The sequence below is a fragment of the Schistocerca serialis genome, chromosome 7 (genome assembly GCF_023864345.2).
Source record: "Schistocerca serialis cubense isolate TAMUIC-IGC-003099 chromosome 7, iqSchSeri2.2, whole genome shotgun sequence".
NCBI classification, from domain to species: domain Eukaryota; kingdom Metazoa; phylum Arthropoda; class Insecta; order Orthoptera; family Acrididae; genus Schistocerca; species Schistocerca serialis.
In genome coordinates this window covers 359,481,170-359,505,277 of record NC_064644.1, presented here as the reverse complement: position 1 = coordinate 359,505,277, position 24,108 = coordinate 359,481,170, and the positions used below count along the sequence as shown (strand labels likewise).

At 38.5% G+C, this 24,108-nt stretch overlaps 1 protein-coding gene across 1 annotated transcript in view; it reads right to left on the bottom strand.

Annotated features, from left to right (window-relative positions):
* LOC126412193 (ubiquitin carboxyl-terminal hydrolase 3-like) overlaps positions 1 to 23,632 on the bottom strand; it is a 78,029-nt gene extending 54,397 nt beyond the window's left edge. Inside the window, exons 1-5 of the mRNA XM_050081675.1 lie at positions 23,410 to 23,632; positions 23,003 to 23,150; positions 22,696 to 22,905; positions 10,399 to 10,566; positions 10,097 to 10,324 (exon numbers count right to left, since the gene is read on the bottom strand). Of these exons, the coding sequence (XP_049937632.1) occupies positions 10,097 to 10,324; positions 10,399 to 10,566; positions 22,696 to 22,905; positions 23,003 to 23,150; positions 23,410 to 23,500 (845 nt within the window). The 5' untranslated portion in view covers positions 23,501 to 23,632. The remainder of the gene's footprint in view (positions 1 to 10,096; positions 10,325 to 10,398; positions 10,567 to 22,695; positions 22,906 to 23,002; positions 23,151 to 23,409) is intronic.
* Between the last annotated feature and the right edge of the window lie 476 nt (positions 23,633 to 24,108).

Sequence of the window (24,108 nt, the reverse complement as noted above, 5' to 3'; positions counted from 1 at the left end):
ATTCCGTAACACTTAAATCTGTATTCAATGTTAACAATTTTCTCTTTTTAAGAAATGCTTTTCTTGCCATTGCCAATCTTCCTTTCATATTCTCTCTATTTCAGCCAACATAAGTTATTTTATTGCAAATAGCAAAACTCACCAACTACTTTTAGTGGCGTATTTCCTCATCTAATTCCCCCCTTTATCATCATCTGATTTAATTCAACAACTCTCCATTACCCCTGTATTGCTTCTGTCAATGATGATCTGATATTTTCCTTCCAAAACGCTGTCTATACCATTTAACAACTCTACTAAGTCCTTTGCTGCCTCTGACAGAAATACATCATTAGCAAACACTAAAATTTTCATTTTTCCCCCTGAACTTTAAATTCCTTCCCGTTTTTTCTTTGCTTTCTTCTACTGATTGTTCAATATAAAGACTGAATGACATCATGGATATGCTATAAACCCATCTGTCCTTTCTTAACTGCCACTTCCCTTTCATGCACTTTTAAGTCTTTTAACTGCTGTTTGGTTTCTGTACAAACTGTAGATAACATTTTGCTCCTTGTGTTTTACTCCTGTTACCTTCAGAATTTCAAACAGTGTATTCCGGTAAATATTGTTATTCCGGTAAATACTGTTAAAAACTTTCTCTAAGTCTACAAATGCTATAAACACAGGTTTGCCTTCTCTTAACCCACAATCTAAAACAAGTCATAGGGTCAGTATTGTCTCACACGTTCTTACATTTCTCCAGACCCAAACTGTTCTTCCCTAAGGTCTGCTTTTACCAGTTTTTCCATTCTTCTGCAAATATTTTTTGTCAATATTTTGCAACCATGACTTAGTAAACTGATGGTTTGGTAATATTCACACATCACCACTTGCCTTTTTTGAAATGTTAATTATTGTGCATTTCCTAAAGCCTAAGGTATTTTTCCTGTCTCTTACATCTTGCACCTTACGTGGAACAGTTTTGTCATGTCTGGCTCTCAGAAGGGTATCAGTAATTCTAAGGGATGTCATTTACTCTAGGAGCCTTGTTCTACTTAGCTCTTTCAGTGCTCTGTCATTCTTCCCCAACAAAGAAATTAAGAAAAAATTGAATACATCCAAAAATAAAGAAAAATGCCTTGCAACTGTAATAATCTAATGTAGATCCCTTGTATAAAAGACCGTGACCAGCAGTTGACAGAAAGCACAGGTAAAACTAATCTACAAGGAGGGTTGCAGAATTGATCCTCAAATCTACTACCCAATATCCTCGACATACATTTGTAGTAGAATTCTAGAAAATATTCTGAGCTTATGCATAATGAGGTATCTCTAAAAGAATGACCTCTTCCATACCAACCAGCATGGTTTGCAAAAACACCATAATATGTGAAAGCCCAAGTTGCACTTTTCTCACATGACATCCTGCAAGCAACGGATCAAGGCAGTCATGTGGAAGAAGTATTTCCCGAAAGTAGGATTTCTTGACCTCCAAAAAGCTTTTGACTTAGTACCACACCCAAGCTTCTTATCGAAACTAAGATCATATGGGGGTATAAAGTGAAATTTTTGATTGGACTGAGGATTTCTTGGTAGAGAGAATACATCATGTTATCTTGGATGGAGATATTAATGACGTTGGTTGGTTGACTGTGGGTAAGGGAGTTAACAGTAATGTTACGAGTCCCTCGCCAAAAGATCCAGAAATGTAAAGTAAGAAAGGCTACAATGTAATGGACATCAGTTGCATCATCCATAATAAAACAGCATGAGAGAAATACTTGAAGCCACATACAGGCATGCCCGGGACTCTGCACACAGTTCCCCCACAGCCGTCCCACCCCTGATCCATTATAGACGAAGTGTTAAAGATGAGGATAACATCCATCAGTCAACAGAGTGCTACTCCTAAAATGGAAAAGCAAGAAATATGATTACGCTCAATGGGAAGGTGAACAGCAGGTGTCACAGGGTGATGATAGTAACATGACAATACCATGGAGATTGCTCACCGAGTCATTACATATTAAAACATGGTCAAGGGAGGTCTTTTTAATAAAACAGAGTGTGCAGTTAGGGGTTTTCTGCTCTGCAATAAAAACACACGTTCCCGGCAACGAATAATGTTCCTAACCAATGGGTGATATGAAAGCATAAACTGTCCTACCCATGCTTTTAGTCATCAACTGGTTGGTTGGTTGGTTGGTTGGTTTGTTTGTTTAAAGAGGGGGGAGGGGGATCAAACTACTAGGTCATCAGTCCAGAGTCATCAGTGTGAAACATAATAGCACCCTGATACTACTGAAAAACTGAAAGGAACACATATGCTGAAGCATAGGTCCTTGAAATTGATTAGTCCTAATTTGTGGCCTGGGTACCAACCAAAGAGGAAAGGGTGAGCGATGGTGCAAGAAAGCAGGGGAGCACATTCTGAGGAGAATACACAGAGGTCATGGCAGAGGGCTGCAAAGCACATTCAATGTGGTAACCCCACATGACGGCAAGCACCAGAGGTTCAAAGTCCCTCTTATGCAAAAACAATGGGATACATTTTACGATTGGGCATTGTCGAATGGCAATTGCATAGAGAACAAAGAGTTGGTTCCATTCGAACTGAAGATGGAAGATTCCCACTTTGCGAAGAGAACTGTCCACCGGATTAGTCTGGAAAGCACCAGTCGCAAGTCACACAATATGAAGATTGACGGGGTCTAACAATTTCAAAACTGAAGGTGCTGCAGAGTCATAAACCTGGCAACCATAATCCATTCAAGACAAGATCAGGAACAGCAAATACGGAGAACAGTAGAATGATCACACCCCAAGATGTGTGGGCAAGTAAGCAGAGAGCGTTAAGCTTCCGTGTGCAGCTAGTCTTTAGCCACGTCAGCTTCTTGTCAAAAGGAGTCCCAAAGCAGCATCTCAGTGATGCTACCCAAGAAGTGTTCCGAATCAGAGTCAGCCATGGTATGTTGAAAAAAATGTACAACCCTGATTTTTGCAGCAGACAACTGGAAACACTGGGAAAGGGTGAAAGCAGAGGCTCATCAAATGGCATCTTGGAGCCAGCATTCAGCCAAGGTTACTGAGTGGGAGCTGTACCAAATGCAAAACTCACCAACACACAGCGCAGGGACTAACAGCTGCCCAACAGGGGTGAGCTGAGAGAAGTACTGAATCTAACCCAGAACAACTGGTGGGATAAATATTGACTAATATGAATTGGAAGGTGCCTTTGAAGCCCCAGTCACGGACACCAAGTAAAAAGTGATGGCCTCATGCCGTGTCATATAACCTTTCTGGTTCAAAAAGGACTGCAACGAAGTGATGACATTTAGAAAAAGCCCACTGGACTGCCATTTCCAACCTAACCAGATGAATGGTTATGGGTTGTCCCTCCCAGAAAACACACCGATGGGAACAAAAGGCCATGATATTCAAGAACCCAGCATAATCAGTAGGTGACAATCCTTTCAAGCATTTTTCCGAGCACATTAGTGATGCTAATTGGTCAGTAACTGTTGACAAATCTTGGGTTTTTTTCTCGTTTGGGGACTGAAACGAGAATACCACCTTGCAATCACAAAGGGAAGACATCATAGTGCCAAATGACATTGAAGACCTTGAGGAGATGGAGCTGTTGAGTAACATTTAGACGCTGTACAACCAGACAGTGAATGGAATTAGGGTCCAGGACCATATTGTGAACGGACATGCGTTCAAGTCATCACTTACACGTCTGGAAGGAAGCTACGGATGAAGAGGCTACCGGCACTGACACAAGGTGTTCAGTAAGAACTGACATGTCAGTACAAAAACCACACTGAAGGTAAATATCTGGTATAGCTGTGGCTCTTTGGCACTCCTAAGTACTATGGAAACGGCCGACACCTTTGATGAAGAAGCATACATTCAAAGGGCGGAGACATAGCAGTCCAAGCATTCCTTCAAACTTTGTTGCATTAGACACCGAGCATTAGCACAAAGTTGTTTAAAAGTGATAAGGATGTTCTGTTACTTGAAACATTGATGATCATGAACAGCTATTGCAATGTCTTTGTTCCACCATGGCATGCTTGGCAATGGAGGGGACACGTAGAAAAGGGAATAGCGGTTCCAGCAGCTGGTGTGATCCGTGTCGTGGACATCTTGCACCAATGGTATCTGACTAAGGGTGTAAAGGAAACAACAAAGGCATACAACTGTCAGCTGGTTCTTCGAAGCGCCTAATGTAGTAGATGGTCCATCTAGTAGTGGCAAGGAAGTGACAGGATCACCACATCTTGGTCACTGTCACAAAGACTGTTATTTAGTGACCAACATAGCGGAGCCATCAGATTAGCGGAAAAACATCATTAGGTCGATAGCTAGAAAAAAACCCAAATGCTACACTGAAAAAAATGAGCAGGAACCGTCACAGAGCAGACACAGTTCACAGTCAATAAGAAGCAGTCAATTAAAAAGCCCCTACCAGAGGAAGTGGTCCTCCTCTACAAGGGGCAGTGTGCACTGAGGACCCCAAATAGAACAAATGAGGAGGAAAGTTTTTGGATTAAAGTGGTAAACTCAATGCATGTTTAACTGGCATACCAGGAGGTAAATAAATACTGCAAATGGTGATTGCTGAGGTAGTTTTCCCCCGCTCTGCTTTGCTTCCAAGTGGTACGAAGAGAAATCCACTGACTGACGACATCTGTGCAGCTCCTCCTCCTGCCCTCTCAGGGGCCAGCACAGTTCCACCAGAATACACTTTAAACAGACCATTGAGAAAAGGTCATAAGCGAACCACGTTTCTTGTGGAGCGACGCAAATTCCAAAAGTGGAGGAAATAAAGTGGTGCAGTTCCAGCACGTGACAGTAATATAAATTACAATTCCATTGACTGACCATCTCACTGGTGTCCAGGTTACAAGAGAAGGGGACAGGCAGATCAGCCATGCCCCAGGATGACTAATGTGGATGATACCCCCTCCCCCTCCTTCACATCTTTGGTGGCTAAGATTCTTGCGAAAGACCTATCCGTAATGTGCTTAGCGATGGATGAAGACGTGCAGCGCTGGAACGAACAGGCCACAGTTCCGCCAGTCACTGGCTGATGTTAGGTCAAGAAGAGAGATCTCGAGAGGGAGCCCTGTCACCATTTGACACCAGAGGAGGAAGCTGCTTCTCCAGCCTAGAGCAGGAAGTGTTTCTCAACAATGGTGCTGCAGGAACCACAGAGAATAATACGGTGGAAGAACTGGTGTGGAAAAAATTGACACCGTGGGAATGAAGGCTGCGACTTCCACATAATTGGTCATTATATAGACAAGATGTAACTATTCACATTTTTTTCGTGCCTCAGTATACACCTCACCTGTCCACCTTAACTTTTTCTAGGGGGACATTCATTTCAAGGGCTAATATAAAGGCGTCTGCATCTATTCTATTACCCTTGGACCATTTTGGATGCACTGTGCAAAAAGTATGCCACTCTGCTCAAGATTAGCCGACAGCTCCTCGCATAAAGCATCAGATCTCTGTGGAAAATATTTCCCTAGACCACAAGCAAAGTTTTGTATCAAGCAGTGGTCAGTGATACGGCACCCTGACGACCACATAACTGGAGAGCTACAGTCTGTGATGCTGAGAAAGCTTTAATAATGATCCTTTAATAATTATCCACTGCATATTTTTCCCACTGACTGAAACTTCTCCAAATTGATCTTCAATATGCTTAACAAAAAATAATATCTTTGTTACAATGAAAATATCCCCATCAGTTCCAGAAAATCCTCCATATTGGAAAATTTTTTTCACTTTCATACACCTGGCTTGTCCCTCTTCCCATGGGGTAGCCAGAATACGCAAAGCAGTGGAGTTGTAAGTGGGTACACTGAAATGCCTAGGCCTGTCTGATGAGATGGCTGGATCAGAACAGCCATTATTTTCATGTAATTTAAAATGCTTCATGTGCAAAACGTCTGCCATGATGCCAACCATGCCAATCAATGGTTCTCCCTCACAGGCACAATCCAGCCACAGAAAAGGCTATCTATTAAGACGGCCATTACCATGTATCCTGATGCCGCAGGACGACGGGCATTTACTCATGGCATGCATGGGTAGCTAGGAGCTCAGGAATTAGCGATGTAACACCTGTGTTGTCATGGGGCTCAACCAAAAAGGTACATAATTGCGCCAAAATGTTGGAAAGGCTATCGCATTGGCTTTGAAGTGCAGGCAAGTCGATGTGGGTATCGCACACAGATGATCTATAACAACGAACACAGTACATGCCATTTAAAGTGTCCTTCCTCAGATGGCCTACACAACAAGAAAATTTGGAAAATGAAGGTAAAACCCAGAAGGAAACCAAAAATTACTTCAGCCAAAAAGTAATGTAAAGTAATGAGATGCATCCTGAGAAAGGAAAGCAGAACCCTAGGAATATCTGGATTAATGTCAAAGGTTGCCACCTTGGGAAAGAGATTAAGAAAAGGAAGGATAGTCAAAGGTCAATGATTCCAGCACAGAAAAGAAAATAGTGCTGTAACAGCTTGGAGACCCGAGATTTCACACATGTCCTCACAAAAAAGCTGGGAGCCCTCTGACAGAAATTAGTGATGTTGCAGATGATACTAACAGTAACCACAGACTTTTTGCAAGTGATGAAGTTGTCGACAACAAGGTATAGTCTGAAAAAAGGGTACAAATATTTAGCCCCATTTTGATGAGATTTCAAAGGGGTGTAAAGATGGCAACTTGCTTAAATGTTCTGAAACATAAAAATGTCCACTTTAAAAAATCAATAAACATAGTATCCTGGGACTAAAATATCATAGTTGGAACTGGTCAACTTTTACTGATATAATCTGTCGGCATACTCATGAGTGAGCAGCGCTCTTGGAGAGGGAGTGGCCTTTCCACGAAGGACATTGCAACTGCAAACCCAAAATCAGTTCCCGTTCGCTGTCCTGATGTGCTGTACAATGTGCAGTGGTTTATGTTGATCCTGCTCGTGCAATTTTCGTTAACTGATATCAGCAAATTCACTCTGTGTATTTTGAAATGTACTTTGTCATTCAGAAGTGATGGATAAGTTTACGTCTCAAGAACATGTGCACAATACAAAGAGTAATTATTTTTGAGAAAAAGTGTTCAATTGTCTCTAACATAATTTCAGCTTGTATTAAATAGTTGAAACAAAAGGAACTGTTGGTTACTGTTGTCAGTCCCATACTGCAATTCGTACAAAAGTCAGCACAGCCGCAACAGGATGCATGAGAAAGAAGCATGAAAATAAACCACATGGTTTACTCGAACTGCTAAGACATATGAATTTTGGGAGGTAACTCATCCTTATAGACAGTTATACGAAATTTGAGAAAACGATGGAGGACTTCTTTGTCAAACAAAAACATGTTGTCGACATTATGCAAATTTCCTATTGAAATACAACAACAACAAAATTATTTTCCTTGGCAGACAGTTGTTTTGCACAAGATAATGATTAAAGAGAGTATTCTCTGGAGAAGATCTGAAGAAGTGAGATTCTGGTAGAGAGAACTGATGTGACTCACCGGCAGTGCAGATACTTTGTTAGAGGTAAGGAAATTAAGAGAGCAAGGCAAAAAGTTCTTTTATATTGACAAAATTGGGTGCACAACATTTCTTGTTGTCTGGGTCCTGGCATTCATGGCATCATGGACAATGTTCCTGGAGGCAACAGGCTTATTTTGGTGAACAGTGCATCTAATAATAGCTTTAATTATTAGTCTCCATCCGTGTTATTCTCTTCAAAACATTCCCTGTTACACACTACACACTGATGTCAGTGCATTTTCCAAAGTCCAAAACATTTGTGGTACTATCTTTCAGAGAGCTTTTTATCCTCTCACTGACAAAGTTTTAATTTCATCTAGGCTTGTGAAAGACTGCCCTAAGTTTTCTTTATTTTGGGGAACAAACAGAAGTCACATGGAGCCAATATGGGAGCTACGGTATCATTAAAATACTGTTTTTCTACGAACATTCACCAACAATGCAACGAAATACAAGCTGTTGCATTATCATGATGCACAATTTCATCTCTATCTTGTGTTTCAGAAGAAGGCGATCATTTTTTGTATTCCGCATGGTGTTTACACATTTATCTAAAAATAAATGCTCATCTGCACAATGCATAGCCACAGATTTTAAAATGTGCACCATGGCAGAGCCATTACAACTTCATGAAATAGGCTGTAGAAATGCCTTGTGACGTAGCTGAGTGGGCAGAGTGGGGATTGATTCTCTCGTAAGTTTATACACGGACTATACCCGTTGTAACAATTTGTTGGGATATGAAATGCGATGATCACGAATGCTCTATTATAGGTAAAGTAGGTGGCAGACTTCGGTTCACTGGTATAATATTAGGGAAACTCAACCAATTTACATATGGGATACATACATACCACTTACGCATCACAACTTACGTAACACTTATGCATCACACCCTAAAATATTTCTCGTGTGTGGGACCTGTATCAAAAGAACTGTAAATTCATCAAGGAAGGTGAAGGTGAAAGAAGAAATATTGGCACATTCAAAAAGCAAGAGTGAAGATCTTCCAGGCAATGTAATGAGAAGGGCAGTGGACTTTTAGAAGATTTACAATTTAGTAGAACCTATCTAGCTAACTACGATTGTGATTCAGTTTGAGTTAATGGGAAACAAAGCTCGCAAGGAGGAGAGCAATTTGAAATAAATGTTTCTTGCTATCATAACAGAAATGGAAATAAAGTCAAATTATCAAAATTTTGTGACTTTCATCCAAAATTATGTACAGAAGGTTCACTCAATTTGTGCACACAATACATTTTTATGTAATGCGATTGGTGGTGGTAAAGACACTATGAAAGCCAAAAGTTTGATCCTTACCTGAAATGATGCCAAAACGAGAATAGGTGTTTCTGGTCTACTCACATGTACCCATTTAAGTCATATTAACAACTGCAAATCAGAGGTACAGATTTTTAAAAAATGTGTCAAAGAAGGGCACATTGATACACTTCTAATTTTTGCTGACTTTAAATGCTGATAATGTAGTGAAAACATTTGTAGCAAATATCAGAACTCAATTATTCTCTGACAGGCAAACAGACAATAAAATGACCAGCAATCATGTTTCTCGTGGCCTTCACCTACTACTTTACTGCTTTTTACAGTACAAGGAACATTATTATGACAAAATTTTGAAGCAAGTTTGAAAAGAAACTGTGCCATAGGCACTGCCACTGCTTTGCAAACTTCATTTATGTTACCTCTAAGTTCTGCATAAAAAGCTGTGCCAGGATGGCAAAAGCTGCAAAACTCTACCCAAGCTAGGTCGAGAACAATGGCTTTCCATATTTGAGGATTTTGCAGAGAAAGTTATAACTTGGAACATATTCAAAAGGGTCCTTTGTGGCTCATTCTGAATAAATTGCAACAAAATTGAAGACTGACAGGCTAGAGCACCTTCACGATTGTGTCAACTGGCACAGAATCACCTACAGATCAAAGTCCTGACACACTAATGTCCATATTTAAGCAAGCAATCTATAAAGTAGCCACTGATTTTACTACAATAATGCGAAGGAACAATACAATGTCATACTACAACAAACCTCAAGGTTTACTATTTTTATTCTAAAACTCTGTTCTGCAGATATGGCTGGGGAAGAGAGAGTAACACTCCCATATCCTTCTGCTTACTTTGTTTTCGATACCACTGAAAAGATTAGATTCACTCACTCACTCACTCACTCACTCACTGGCCTGTCCTGCCCATACATAGGTTCATTCTATTTATTATTCTTTCAGTGTAGCTTCAGCTGCCACTGCAGTGTGTGTGTGTGTGTGTGTGTGTGTGTGTGTGTGTGTGTGTGGTCTTAGACAAAGGCCTTGGAAGCTTATACTGTGATCGTCTTTTGTTGTGCCTATCTGCGGCTCAGCATCTCCACTATATGGTGAGTAACAACCTTCCTTTTCATAATACTGTTATTCATTCATTGGTTTTTATGCCAATCAGCAAATATATGTCAACTAAATTTGAGATCTATCATGCATGCAAATATTCTTCAAAGGTCTAGGAACCACCCCATCTTACCTGAAACGAGGTACCACCTTCCATATCACAAGAAACAGGGACTCAGGTGAAATGGCACCCTTAGTGCCACCTTGTGTTAAACTTACAAGAACTTTTCTCAACTCCTCTGCCATTATTGCATCATTCATTTCTCTAAGTGTTCTAGACTGATAAACGCGTCTGCCATTTTGCTTAGTTTTTTCTAGTGATGGCAACTGCTTGAAGTAGCAACAAAATTCTTGAATGTTGCTGAAATGAAAAAGACAATAAAATACTACTCATGTCTCATTACTAAAATTATTAGCAGGAATTTAAAAACTCACCTTAAAGACTGTAGTACTGCATTCATGAAACAGGTATTACCTAAGTTTCTTATACCAACAACTTTCTTCTCCCTCCTTAATTTGGCATTATTATTTTTTGGTTTGTCAACTTTTTCTATATGCTGTTTTTTGTACTTCACTTCACCGTTAACATCTGATGTGGAATACCTATTTAAAATATTGTCTGTATTTCAATCATTAGTGGGTTCAAGTAATAACATTCTTCTAACAATCTGTGTTGTACAAATGAAACTATTAAGTTATTGCTTACCCTCCAGCGTTACAAATCCTGTAATAACAATATACATTAATTCAGAATCAACACCACACTGCAAAGCCAACTTTAATCCAGTATACTAACCAAAAATTATACATTGTTCATTAAGTTCATTTGAAACAATGGAGAAAATGAACGCATAACATGAATATAATATCATTTAAGGTCTGAAGACCAATTTCTTCTGTAGATTTGTAGATTCAATCCTCTTTTTTGTTCCAGTCATCCATTCTAAGAAGAAATTCAGTGAACTAGTCGGCTGGAGTAGCAATTTCGTAGAAATCTAAATATGTTGACTGGTTTTGAATGCATCCGGATTGCTTCCAACTTAAGCCATCAGAACTCTGTGTTTAATGCATCCAACATGTCAATAAATGATATTTTATACTTTCAACACAGGAAACAATCAAGTGTTCATTAACAGAGTTTTGTGGAAGCATATGCTATGCATACAGTGTTGTCTCCTTGTTAACAATGGTAGTGTCTACATAGGAATCAATACTGCCCCATGTCATTAGATTTCTCAAAATCAAATACTCCCACCTACCTTCCTCTGAGTGCACAAACAGTTCCTGAACAACAGAGTAAATACCATCACAGTTTCCAAGCAAAATTAGAAGTCTAATTACACTGAAAGTTATTCGACAGTGATCTTGTCAAAAGTCATCCTCTGGGTTGCCCCACACATCTTTCAACATACTCTAAACATATATTTTCACATAACGAATAAAACCTCAACAACACACAAAATCTCCTTGGAACATTGGTTTGTAAGAGCTGAAAAAATTTTCCACCTGGAAGTCAAACCCATGTTGACTGTAGTCCTTATTAACATCATAAGAACATAAATTTTAGGTGAAGTTTATAACTTATACTAACAACTTATTAAAGAACCTCACTCTTAAATTTAGCAATTTGTAGATTTGTGTATTACAACAAAATAAAATACAAATTTCTGGTACAGCACAAGCATGAACAGACAGTTTTTAACACAGTGGTAAAATTAACTTGAAGGGGGCTTAGCAATGTTTCAACGCATTTAAATATGCCTTAGACAGTGCTTCAAGTTCTATGAAATATTTGTTACCAGGAAAATAAAATTATCATAATAGCAACAAAAAAATAAATCCTTTAATGTCCTGTGCCAATTATGAATGAAATTTCTGTTTTCAAATGTCACCCAGCAATGGACTCTGAAGCTGAAAGGCAGTTTAGATAAAAATATCAGATGAACATTAAAACAAAATTGTAACTGTGGATATAATGGAAATACCTCTGCTGCACACTCAGAAGCACACCATTAACCAATCACACCTAGAAAACCTGAGAGATCACACGCTTGTATCTAAGTTTGTTACAGGCTTCTATCAAGCAAGTTCATCTTCAGTCTTACAACAGGTATTTAATTGCACGTCTGAATGGATAGACATTAGTAACGATTGACAGCCATCTGAAATTCTAAATTATTTCGCTGAACACAATTGTCTTGGCATTAACATTAAAATTTGTGCCAGACCAGGACTCGAATCTTGATTTCCCGCTCATCGCAAGCAGTCACCTTAACCACTTCGGCTACCTGTGTATGTCTCTCTGACTGACCCAAACTTCTGTTTATTGCACTGTCTACATCCCTTCACCACAGTCCCCTACTTTCATCATTTAATGCTCAAAGCATTACTCTGAACTCTGCCCCAGTGACAAGACTATGAGGAACCAGGACCCATGTTGTTATAGTCTTGCGAATGCCCTGGAATTTAATATTTACTTGCATGTCTGGATCTATATATGTTCAATAACAGACAGTATGTCTGTAAGTAACACAATTGATGCCAAGATATTTCCATTCAGCAAATTTATTTCAAATTAGAGCATGTAGAAGACATCAACAGAGAAAATTATGGTGTATTCATTACGAGCTCTTGGGCTTTGGGTGATCACTGGTTGGTTGGTTTGGGGGAAGGGACCAAACAGCGAGGTCATCGGTCCCATTGGATTAGGGAAGGATAGGAAAGGAAGTTGGCCGTGTCCTTTAAAAGGGACCATCCCAGCATTTTCTTGAAGTGATTTAGGGAAATCACGGAAAACCTAAATCAGGATGGCCGATCGTGGGATTGAACTAACGTCCGTCCGTCCTGAATGCGAGTCCAGCATGCTAACCACTGCGTCACCTCACTCGATGGGTTACCATTATTGTCAGAAGGTAAAGTTGAAGACATGCTAGGAGAAACCAACTAAAGGACCTCATGGAAAAATAAATTACACACTTTTTCCAAGGGATTGGCACATCACATATATATGGAGTACAATGCAGATTTTAAGTTCTATAAATTTTGCACATGGTTTAAATTTTGAGTAGTAATTTCCAAAACATGCCATTCCAACAGCAGCAGCTAAAGAAAATAGATAAATAACTGTAGGTTCTAGACATTCCTCACAAACAACTGAATTTATCAGCTCTCAGGCCATTCCACATTAAGTGGACCAGGGGTCTCAGTTCGGCTATTTCCAAATATAATGAAATTTAATAGGAAGGTTCCACAATATCTCAGATGAGAAGAGAAAGTTTCAGCTCGGTATCTCCTTTGATTGCATCTTTACAGCCTCTTGCAGATAAGAGTACCAAGTTTGCATGATCTACGTGCATGCTATAGTGCCAACTTCAGATTACTTCTATGAAAGGTACTTTCAATTTAGAAGGCCCTACTTTTGTATACCAGTACCTAAACAACTTTCTCTGCTTAATAAAAATATATTACTGATTATTATTCTTAATACATCTGGCGACCCCTATATCTTCAGAAAGTCAGAAAATTCATACAATGAGTTAGAGCCCGTTTTTAACTAGCCATTAATCACCATTTTATGGGTGGATTCAGCTAAGAATTTGTAATATGACACTCGGCCATGCTGTGTTCTTGCACTTCTTGTACAACAGCCTCTGTCCTCCTCGATCAAAATATGCGTACCTTTGAAATTCATGAGAATGTTTTTGGTGGACCATTTTAGGTATTTTTGGGGAACCATGTCCTAAGAAACTGTCTGTTCTTTAATCTTTTTTTCTTTCTGTATTTACAAAGTACATTCTTTAAGCTTCCGAAGCTACAGAGTTTACACCACACCAACTTACAGATGAAAAACATTGCTCAAAATTATGCTAGAATGCCCATGAGTATACAGAAATTAAAATCTCTGAAAAACATTTTTTGTCAATAAAAATAAAAGTGTAGTTATGTATGAATCAATACCAGCAACAAGCAGCAATAAAACAAAAGAAAATGCAGAATGTTAGAACTTTCAACACACTACACAACTAGAATAACTCTTTCACATTTTAGACTGAATAAATTGCTCATGTTGTCTAGCGCTGATTGTGAGTAAATGTATTGCCTCCCTCCAGATGATATTGGTGGTGATTTTATGACTTTTGAATACATATGCTGCTCTGAAATCCAGCTCGATGGATGGTAGAAGCAATGTGCAGGACCATGGAGATGAATACAGTTGACAATGCATCTTTTATTGTAATGGAACTTCAGATACACTTCTCACCCAACAAGCACAGTCATACATACATTTACATCTATTCTCTGCAAACCATCATGAAGTGCATGGTGGCAGGCATAATCATTGTACCAGTTATAACTGTTTCTTTCCGTTCCATTCATGTATGGTGCACAGGAAGAGTGGTTGTCCGAATGCTTCTGTGCATGCTGTAATTACTCTAATCTTGTCCTCACAAACCCTATGTGAGTGATAAGTAGCGGGTTTCTGCACATTTCTGAGTTGTCATTTAAAGCCAGTTCTTGAAATTTTGTTGGTGGACTTTATTGGAATAGTTTATATCTCTATTCAAGAGGCTGCCAGTTCAGTTTCTTTAGCATCTGTGTGACACTCCCATGGGCCAAACAAACCTGTGACCATTTGTGCATTCATGACCATACCAGCTACATACTGCTTGCATTTTAATGTTTAAATTGAAACAACTAGAATTTCATCACCTACATTAACTGTAACTGCTGCAGTATCATTGCAAACTCTGCTTACTCTGACATTGTTTAAACAAATGGGCTTGAAACCAGGGATTCTCTCTCGTCCCAGCAATTGTGTGGCCTTTGGCAAACAATCTCTCCTGATCGAACTGAATTTGTTATCTTTCTTCCTGTGTAACAAAAGAAAGTTGGTGCCTAAAATATTGCACTTGTAGAATTTAAAGGCATTAAGAAGTGACAACATATGTTTATCTAAATGTTTCTGCAAACTAGTATGAGACGCAAGTATTTTACCTGTTTCTTCAATTCCATCACAAGGAGATTTTCTGTGGCTGGTTGCAAAGACAGCAGGTATACCCAAATCTTTTTCTTGCAGACATATACTGAAAAAAATTCTTATACTGACAGCATATCAACCACTAAAGTAGTAAATGTGCTCAATTTCTCATACTGTTGACTTCATGTATTTAATCAGTCTCATTTAGACCACATTAACTGCATGGTATCATGATGAAAGCAATCACAATTAACAGAAATGCTGATGTCCTGTAGTTCTTTACCACCACAGTAAACTACAGAGGAATGCAATGTGGCTGGGCTTTTCTCCCAATGAAACCCTTGAACGACACCTTTAAAAACAAATCGAAACATCACCTCACCATCTTCAATATTTTGTTTCAGGTGCATCAGATACGGAATTTGATGTTTTGAAATGAAATGTTAGGTTGTCAGGTCATGAATTTTTAGAACCAGTTCATCCATGAACTCTTCTGCAGTTGCATGTCAGGTATCTAGTGTACCCCTGTCACTATGAATCCATTGTTCATCTTTTATCACTTTTGGCACATATTCATTGAACACATCTGCCACATAAGTTTCCAGTTCAGTTTTTCCATGGCGCTGTTTACAGCATTGCAGCATGAGCTTTCAATTCCAGTAACAGCACGTTTTCTTGATTAGTTCCTTGTAATCACCAACTTTTGTCAGTGTTGCAGCCAACATCAGTTTGGCATGCCGACGTGTTAGAAATACACAAATAGTTTATTTACCAGCAGCACCAACTTGGATACACCACTTTGGCCTGAATTCATTAAATTTTGAGAAGTCTAAATCACTGTGATATTGGTTACAGATAGGTTGTGAACATTTCCTTGAAGTTACAAAGTAGGAGCCCTTCTACTCATGAATTTTTTCACTGCCCACTCTCACTTCTATAGGTAATTATATTTGCCTCTGCATAGCCAAGACAATTCACCACCTTCAAAGTACCTGATGACAGGATGCTAATCTTATTGATGTCTTTTTCCTTCCCCATCTGCTGGTATTGCCATGACGCCAGCCTCCGTTTTTAATTTCCTTGCATGTTTCAGCTTTCTTGAAGAAACACTAAATTCTTTTTCTGTTTGTTCTACACTCCAGCTACTAGGAGCCATAACTGAAATTTCCACCACATGTAACCTATTTACTTCCTTCTGCCTAAACATTTAACGGATACAGATATTACATGACAGCATTAGAGGATTTCAACCAACCTATTTGTTACAATGTCAGTAAGGGGCTGCAAGATTCTTACGAAAATGTGTATTGGTAAGTGACAATTGGTTCAATCTGTAAGTGCCAAAAATAAGATGTGATAAAGTTGGTGAATACACCAGCCATACGTTTAAGAATTAAGTGTTAAGAAAAAGAAACTGTCCTAGACTATAGTATTCCTTATAGTCCTCAACTAAATGGGAATGCAGAGAGACTATATATGACAATAATGAACAAGGCTACATGAGATAAAAAAAAAAAGAAAAGGATTGCCAAGATGTAAAAAGAACACCTGAGATACCTACAAGTACCAATAATTATGGCCTTTTCTTTAAAAAGAAGAAGAAGAAGAAGAAGAAGAAGAAGAAGAAGAAGAAGAAGAAGAAGAAGATGACACTATTCATCTAAATGTCTATTGTGATGCTGATCATGCACGAGATTTAAGAGACAGGAAGAGTTGATGTGCACACATTGTTCTTCATAATAGTTTTCACGTCAGCTGGTGTTCCAAGAAGCGAAGTGTAACAGCTACTTCATCAATGAATCAGAATAAATTTCAGCAGCAGAATGCACCAAAGAAATAAAACACATCAAGATCCCATCACAAGAGTTGTCAAGAAGAAAAGTGAAGTTCATACCTCATGCAGATAATGTGCTATCCGAACAGTCATATCAGGATAGTTAGACGAATCTAACATATAGACTTGAAATTTGACTATGTCAATGGATAGTACAGTGAAGACTGGTTTGGAATGAAGTGCAACAGTACAAAGCAACAATTAAGCATACTGACCAAAGCTCTGCAAAGATCAAAGTTTGAGAAATTCTGGAATGCTACTGCAAATAAAATTACGATAACTTACTAGTTTTACAACAATGTTAAGTGACAACAAACATTGTATTTTATTGGGAGGTTTAAAGTGTTAAAGAACAAATAAAAACATTGTTTGCTGTGTTTTTAAGCGTTGGCAATCATAAAAAAAATAATGTGGTACCTAAGAGTTTATATATGAGAACAATATCTGTGTGGCCATTTGTTATAACAACATAGTAACTTCTGCCATTTCTAATCATATTGTGTGTATTATTACATTTCCAATAAAGTGAACACATTGTTGCTGTTGTGGTCTTCAGTCCTGAGACTGGTTTGATGCAGCTCTCCATGCTACTCTATCCTGTGCAAGCTTCTTCATCTCCCAATACGTACTGCAGCCTACATCCTTCTGAATCTGTTTAGTGTATTCATCTCTTGGTCTCCCACTAGGATTTTTACCCTCCACGTTGCCCTCCAATACTAAATTGGTGATCCCTTGATGCCTCAGAACATGTCCTACCAACCGATCCCTTCTTCTTGTCAAGTTGTGCCACAAACTCTTCTTCTCCACAATCCTATTCAATACTTCCTCATTAGTTACGTGATCTAACCATCTAATCTTCAACATTCTTCTGTAGCACCACATTTCAAAAGACTCCATTCTCTTCTAGTCCAAACTATTTATCGTCCATGTTTCACTTCCATACATGGCTACACTCCATATAAATACTTTCAGAAATGACTTCCTGACATTTGAATCTATACTCGATGTTAACAAATTTCTCTTCTTCAAAAAGGCTTTCCTTGCCATTGCCAGCCTACATTTTACATTATCTCTACTTCGACCATCATCAGTTGTTTTGCTCCCCAAATAGCAAAACTCCTTTACTACTTTAAGTGTCTCATTTCCTAATCTAATTCCCTCAGCATCGCCCGACTTAATTCGACTACATTCCATTATCCTCCTTTTGCTTTTGTTGATGTTCATCTTATATCCTCCTTTCAAGACATTGTCCATTCCATTCAACTGCTCTTCCAAGTCCTTTGCTGTCTCTGACAGAATTACAATATCATCGGCGAACCTCGAAGTTTTTATTTCTTCTCCATGGATTTTAATACCTACTCCGAATTTTTCTTTTGTTTCCTTCACTGATTGCTCAATATACAGATTGAATAACATCGGGGAGAGGCTACAACCTGTCTCACTCCCTTCCCAACCACTGCTTCCCTTTCATGTCCCTTGACTCTTGTAACTGCCATCTGGTTTCTGTACAAATTGTAAATAGCCTTTCGCTCCATGCATTTTACCCCTGCCACCTTCAGAATTTGAAAGAGATTATTCCAGTCAACACTGTCAAAAGCTTTCTCCAAGTCTACAAATGCTATAAACGTAGGTTTGCCTTTCCTTAATCTTTCTTCTAAGGTAAGTCATAGGGTCAGTATTGCCTCACGTGTTCCCATATTTCTATGGAATCCAAACTGATCTTCCCCGAGGTCGGCTTCTACCAGTTTTTCCATTTGTCTGTACAGAATTCGTGTTAGTATTTTGCAGCTGTGACTTATTAAACTGATAGTTCGGTAATTTTCACATCTGTCAACACCTGCTTTCTTTGGGATTGGAATTATTATTGAAGTCTGAGGGCATTTCGCCTGTCTGATACATTTTGCTATCCAGATGGTAGAGTTTTGTCAGGACTCGCTCTCCCAAGGCTGTCAGTAGTTCTAATGAAATGCTGTGTACTCCCGGGGCCTTGTTTCGACTTAGGTCTTTCAGTGCTCTATCAAATTCTTCACGCAGCATCACATCTCCCATTTCATCTTCATCTACATCCTCTTCCATTTCCATAATATTGTCCTCAAGAACATCGCCCTTGTATAGTCCCTCTACATACTCCTTCCACCTTTCTGCTTTCCCTTCTTTGCTTAGAACTGGGTTTCCATCTGAGCCCTTGATATTCATACAAGTGGTTCTCTTTTCTCCAAAGGTCACTTTATTTTCCTGTAGGCAGTATCTATCTTAACCCTAGTGAGATAAGCCTCTACATCCTTACATTTGTCCTCCAGCCATCCCTGCTTAGCCATTTTGCACTTCCTGTCGATCTCATTTTTGAGACGTTTGTATTCCTTTTTGCCTGCTTCCTTTACTGCATTTTTATATTTTCTCCTTTCATCAATTAAATTCAGTATTTCTTCTATCACCCAAGGATCTCTACTAGCCCTCGTCTTTTTACCTACTTGATCCTCTGCTGCCTTCACCACTTCATCTCTCAAAGCTACCCATTCTTCTTCTACTGTATTTCTTTCCCCCATTCTTGTCAATTGTTCCTTTATGCTCTTCCTGAAACTCTCTACAACCTCTGGTTCTTTCAGTTTATCCAGCTCCCATCTCCTTAAATTCCCACCTTTTTTAATTTCTTCAGCTTTAATCTACAGTTTGTAACCAATAGATTGTGGTCAGAGTCCACATCTGCTCCTGGAAATGTCTTACAATTTAAAACATGATTCCTAAATCTCTGTCTTACCATTATATAATCTATCTGAAACCTGTCAGTATCTCCAGGCTTCTTCTGTGTATACAACCTCCTTTTATGATTCTTGAACCAAGTGTTAGCTATGATTAAGTTGTGCTCTGTGCAAAATTCTACCAGGCGGCTTCCTCTTTCATTTCTTAGCTCCAATCCATATTCACCTACTACATTTCCTTCTCTTCCTTTTCCTACTATCGAATTCCAGTCACCCATGACTATTAAATTTTCGTCTCCCTTCACTACCTGAATAATTTCTTTTATCTCATCATACATTTCTTCAATTTCTTCATCATCTGCAGAGCTAGTTGGCATATAGACTTGTACTACTGTTGTAGGCGTGGGCTTTGTGTCTATCTTGGCAAAGGACTGTTTTTTTAAAAAAAAAAATCCACTGGGTACTCTTACTGCACCAAGTGAGTACATCTACTCATCAGTTATGCATGTCATGGGAAACATTACGAAGTACTTCACAAATACTCCTAAACATAATTATGTAACAAGAGCCAGTTGGATTTCCACTGACCAAAGAAAAACAAATAAACTCAAAACTGCATTTTTTTAAAATCAGGAATAAAATTGTCTAACAAACTGCCCAAAGGAATGGTAAAGATTACTGACATACGTCTGTTAAAATAGGCAGCTAATACATTCTTCAGAAGTTAAGATAATTTAGAGGACTCTGAGCAGTGGTTAATAATGAAAGGGGACAACTGCAGCATCCTATCACATTAGAACACATGATTACAATGTAATGATTTTCAAGAGAATCATGTGTCAAAACTTTAGCAGCTTATTCAACACGGGGAGGGGGTGAACTGACTCAGTTTGTAAGGGGAATGAGGGGAGGGCATTCAGATGTGCATGGGGCATAGTTGCATCAATCAGAGTTAGTGTAATGGGCATTAGAAGCACTGCTGCATGCTCTTAGTCCTGTAATCAACATCAGGTGTCCTTAGTGTGTGCAGCAATGAAAGGCAAAGCTATGTTTTATATTACAAATTATATGCAGCAAACAGTGTATGAATCAAAGAAATCTGTACAATAGGAAGCAATTGAATGAGGTAGTGGAGTTGTGAAAATGCTGACTTCATATTCAGGTGGATGAACTTTACTCTGTTCAGCCATCCTGATTTACATTTTCTGTGGTTTCCCTAAAACATCTCACAAAAATGTCAGGATGGTCCCTTCATCAAGGCCATGGAGAACCACATGCCATATCCTCACGAAAACATACTTAGACATTCACTGTGTATGTATATTTTGAGCTATTTATTTTCATTCTGTTTCCAAATCCTGTATCATAGTGAAGTCATTTGTGGATGAATAAATAAACAACTAAATAAAAATAAAATTTCGTCAGCTACAGACACCATTCAACAGTAACCTAGGTTTAAATGACCAACAGATATGCTACAAAGTTCCAGAACAAAATAAATGACAACAGGTTCTCCTCTGTAATTATATATAAGTGAATTACAATTCAATGAATATTTTGTGAAAAGGAAAAGCTTACTTCTGTTTTTAATAGCACAATTTTGTTACTCAATGTAAGCTGAAGTAAATAACATGAATTCACACAATTAACTTCGAGGTAGGGTAGCATTCAATACTGTTCAAATCATTATCTAGCCCACCTAAGTAACTTATTTTGGCAATAATACACCACTACAGGTTTTCTTTTAGACTTGGGTAAATGGTGTGAACTTGCAAAAAGAAGTGAGTGAGAAGAAAAAAATATCAATTTGAAAAGCACTGTTCTGCTTTATTTGACAAATTAAGTAAAAGTAATATGGTGGATATTAAGCCAATTCAACAAATTTTCACAGCAGATGAAGAATATAAGCCTTATCATCACATCCATCCATGCATTTCTCTCTCTCTCTCTCTCTCTCTCTCTCTCTCATATACAAACTGGCTGCTGTGTAGTTGGTTCTTTCCACATTGACGAGAACTACCCAACTCAACGGGAACCAAGCACAAACAAATAAGGTTCAGTTGTTTTGAGGTGGAGCCCTAGTATCACAACAGAGAAGAAACCTGTAAGCTGAAAACAAGCCCAAGTAAAGTACACCTGAACACACAGATGTCTCGTCTTTTGCGAGGACAGCAGCAAAAAGTGAAACTGGATGAGGAAAATAAGGGAAATCATCAATATCAACTAAAAAAATTAATGTGAAAATGAAACCCTCAAAGACTGGAAGAAAGCGAAGAGTGGATTTACAGAAAATGAAATCTGAAATACGAACACAAAATTCAATGCTAGGCTGAAAGAAAAATTATACTGGCCCAGTCTTGTGATAGCAAACCTCTTTCGTAACATAAATCTGATTGTGAAAATGTGGAGTTAAAGAGTTATTTAATGACTACAAATGAACTATTTAGAAGATGCAAAGCTTACAGGAAAGAACAACAAAGTCTTATGTTAGGGCAAATAGAACAAAAAGTACAAACCAATATTTGTGCAGCAAACTATATTTTGTTATCTAGGTGTTAAAAGCTACCCCCCCCCCCCCCCCCAGCCTTATTTGGAAAGTGCCCCATGGTATAAGTGGTCTCCAAAAAACATATGCTTCAGCTGAAATGTAAAACTGAACATTTTGTTTATTGTTAGGAGCTATGATAAATATTTACACACGGTTGTGGCGAATACTGTTCATTACAAAAAATAAATAAATAAAATAACAAACATGCCATTTTCTACAGGAAAATTAATAAAAATTTTTTGAAATGTGCCCCTATCTATCAGGTCAGGTCACCTTATTTGAGAACAAAAGTGCAACAGGAAAGTCAGGGCCTACCTTACATGCCACACTATTCATTCTCAACAGAACAAGTTAATATAAAAAAAAATCCAAGTGAACAAACGGCGATGAAATAGGTTATCATCCACACATCAAAAAAAGATTATTCTGGCGATGAAATGAAAATATGTCTAGCCAATATAAACAACAGAGTCTCTTCAAATGAGACAAAACTGTCACTCTTTAACACCTTTTCACTATGCTCAACTTGGAAAATCGAGTTTTAGTACACATGCTATAAATGTATTTTCCCTCATTTCATGGAATCATTACGAACTTACGTTTTCCCCCTTTTTTCAACTACTTCAACCTTGGACCGGAGTTCCTGATGAATTCTAATAGAGGCATAAAATACCTTTTGCGCGACCTAGGCCGCAAAATCCGGACGTTTTCTTGACTATCTCTGGGCGTGAGGGACCGAGACTTCCAAGGCTTCCGGTCATTTTCTGCAGTACGACATTCATTTTCTTCATTCGTCTTTGCATCTAATTTGTGAAACAATCGACGAATTCCCTGTAGGACATCTGACTGCGTATCATTCGTTATAAATTCATCACAAGTGTAGCTGAAAATTAGATGTACCGAATGATAGTAATACTGTAGCTTCTAATTTCACCGTAACTCACTGACAACCGTCAAGAGGGTCACTGACCACTACTCACCAAAAAACTGCTAGGGTCTCACAGTCCATACTGAGTGTATGATCACTATGCTGTTCTGAATGATGCTTCGCATGCCCATTAATATAGCGACCGCAATTTATCGTTCCGCAATATAAGCACAGCCACGGACTTTCTGAAGATGAGCATACTGAAAAAAATGTATTGCAACATTACAGGATAGTTTGGTCTCATTATTAGCAAAAAACATTGCGCACTATTTGTTTTTGTGAGAAAGGGCAAGTTTGCTATTCACACCAATTTTCACTAATAGTTCCCAAAAATATGTGGCATTTTAATTTCAGCGAATATTTTATTCGTATACGATATCAAAAAATTACAAAGCAGTGCGATAATCACACAATGCAGTCCAGGAGAATTTTATTTCAAAAATAGGAACCCAACCTCACCTGCACATTGCCAATCTCTTATTCCGTCAGAGCTACTTTCATATGCAGATACATGAAATTTCACACTGGATAACAGATGTGGACACTCCATCCTGCGGTTAACAAGAGCCTACATCTGCAGTCAGTCCTTGCCTTTCGCAAATGACACTTCCTCATGAACGAAGTGCGACAACCGCTCCATCGTTAGAACCCGAAGTGCTACGCCAGAGATCTCAAGATTTTGTATCCTTGCGCGGCACCCAAATTACACGGTGGGAGCAATATTTTGTATCTCGCGATAATTTCATGAAATAAAGGAGTAGTTGAGCCTCTTATCAGCTCGAAATATTTTCTAGAGCTGCTTTACTTTCATTATGGAGGCTCTTAACGTAAAACAATAATGACAGCCTGAGAACAAAGAATCAATAATTTTTAAACAGTTCTGAGCGCATTATTTAACACACACAGTCGATACTGACGTAGAAAATCGTTTTCATTACTTAAATTCAACATAAATTCGACAAAATTTTCAGGCAAGGTGAAAATATAGTTTTCGAATGCTTGATTAAAGAAACCATATGGAACAACTTGTACAAGCACAAATGCTCAATAAAAGTTCTCAGTTCCTCACCTTCTTCGAAAATTATTTATAAATAGATACAACACAACAAATACGAATAGCTGCAAATACAGTTATCGTTTTCGTGAGCAACTCACTCT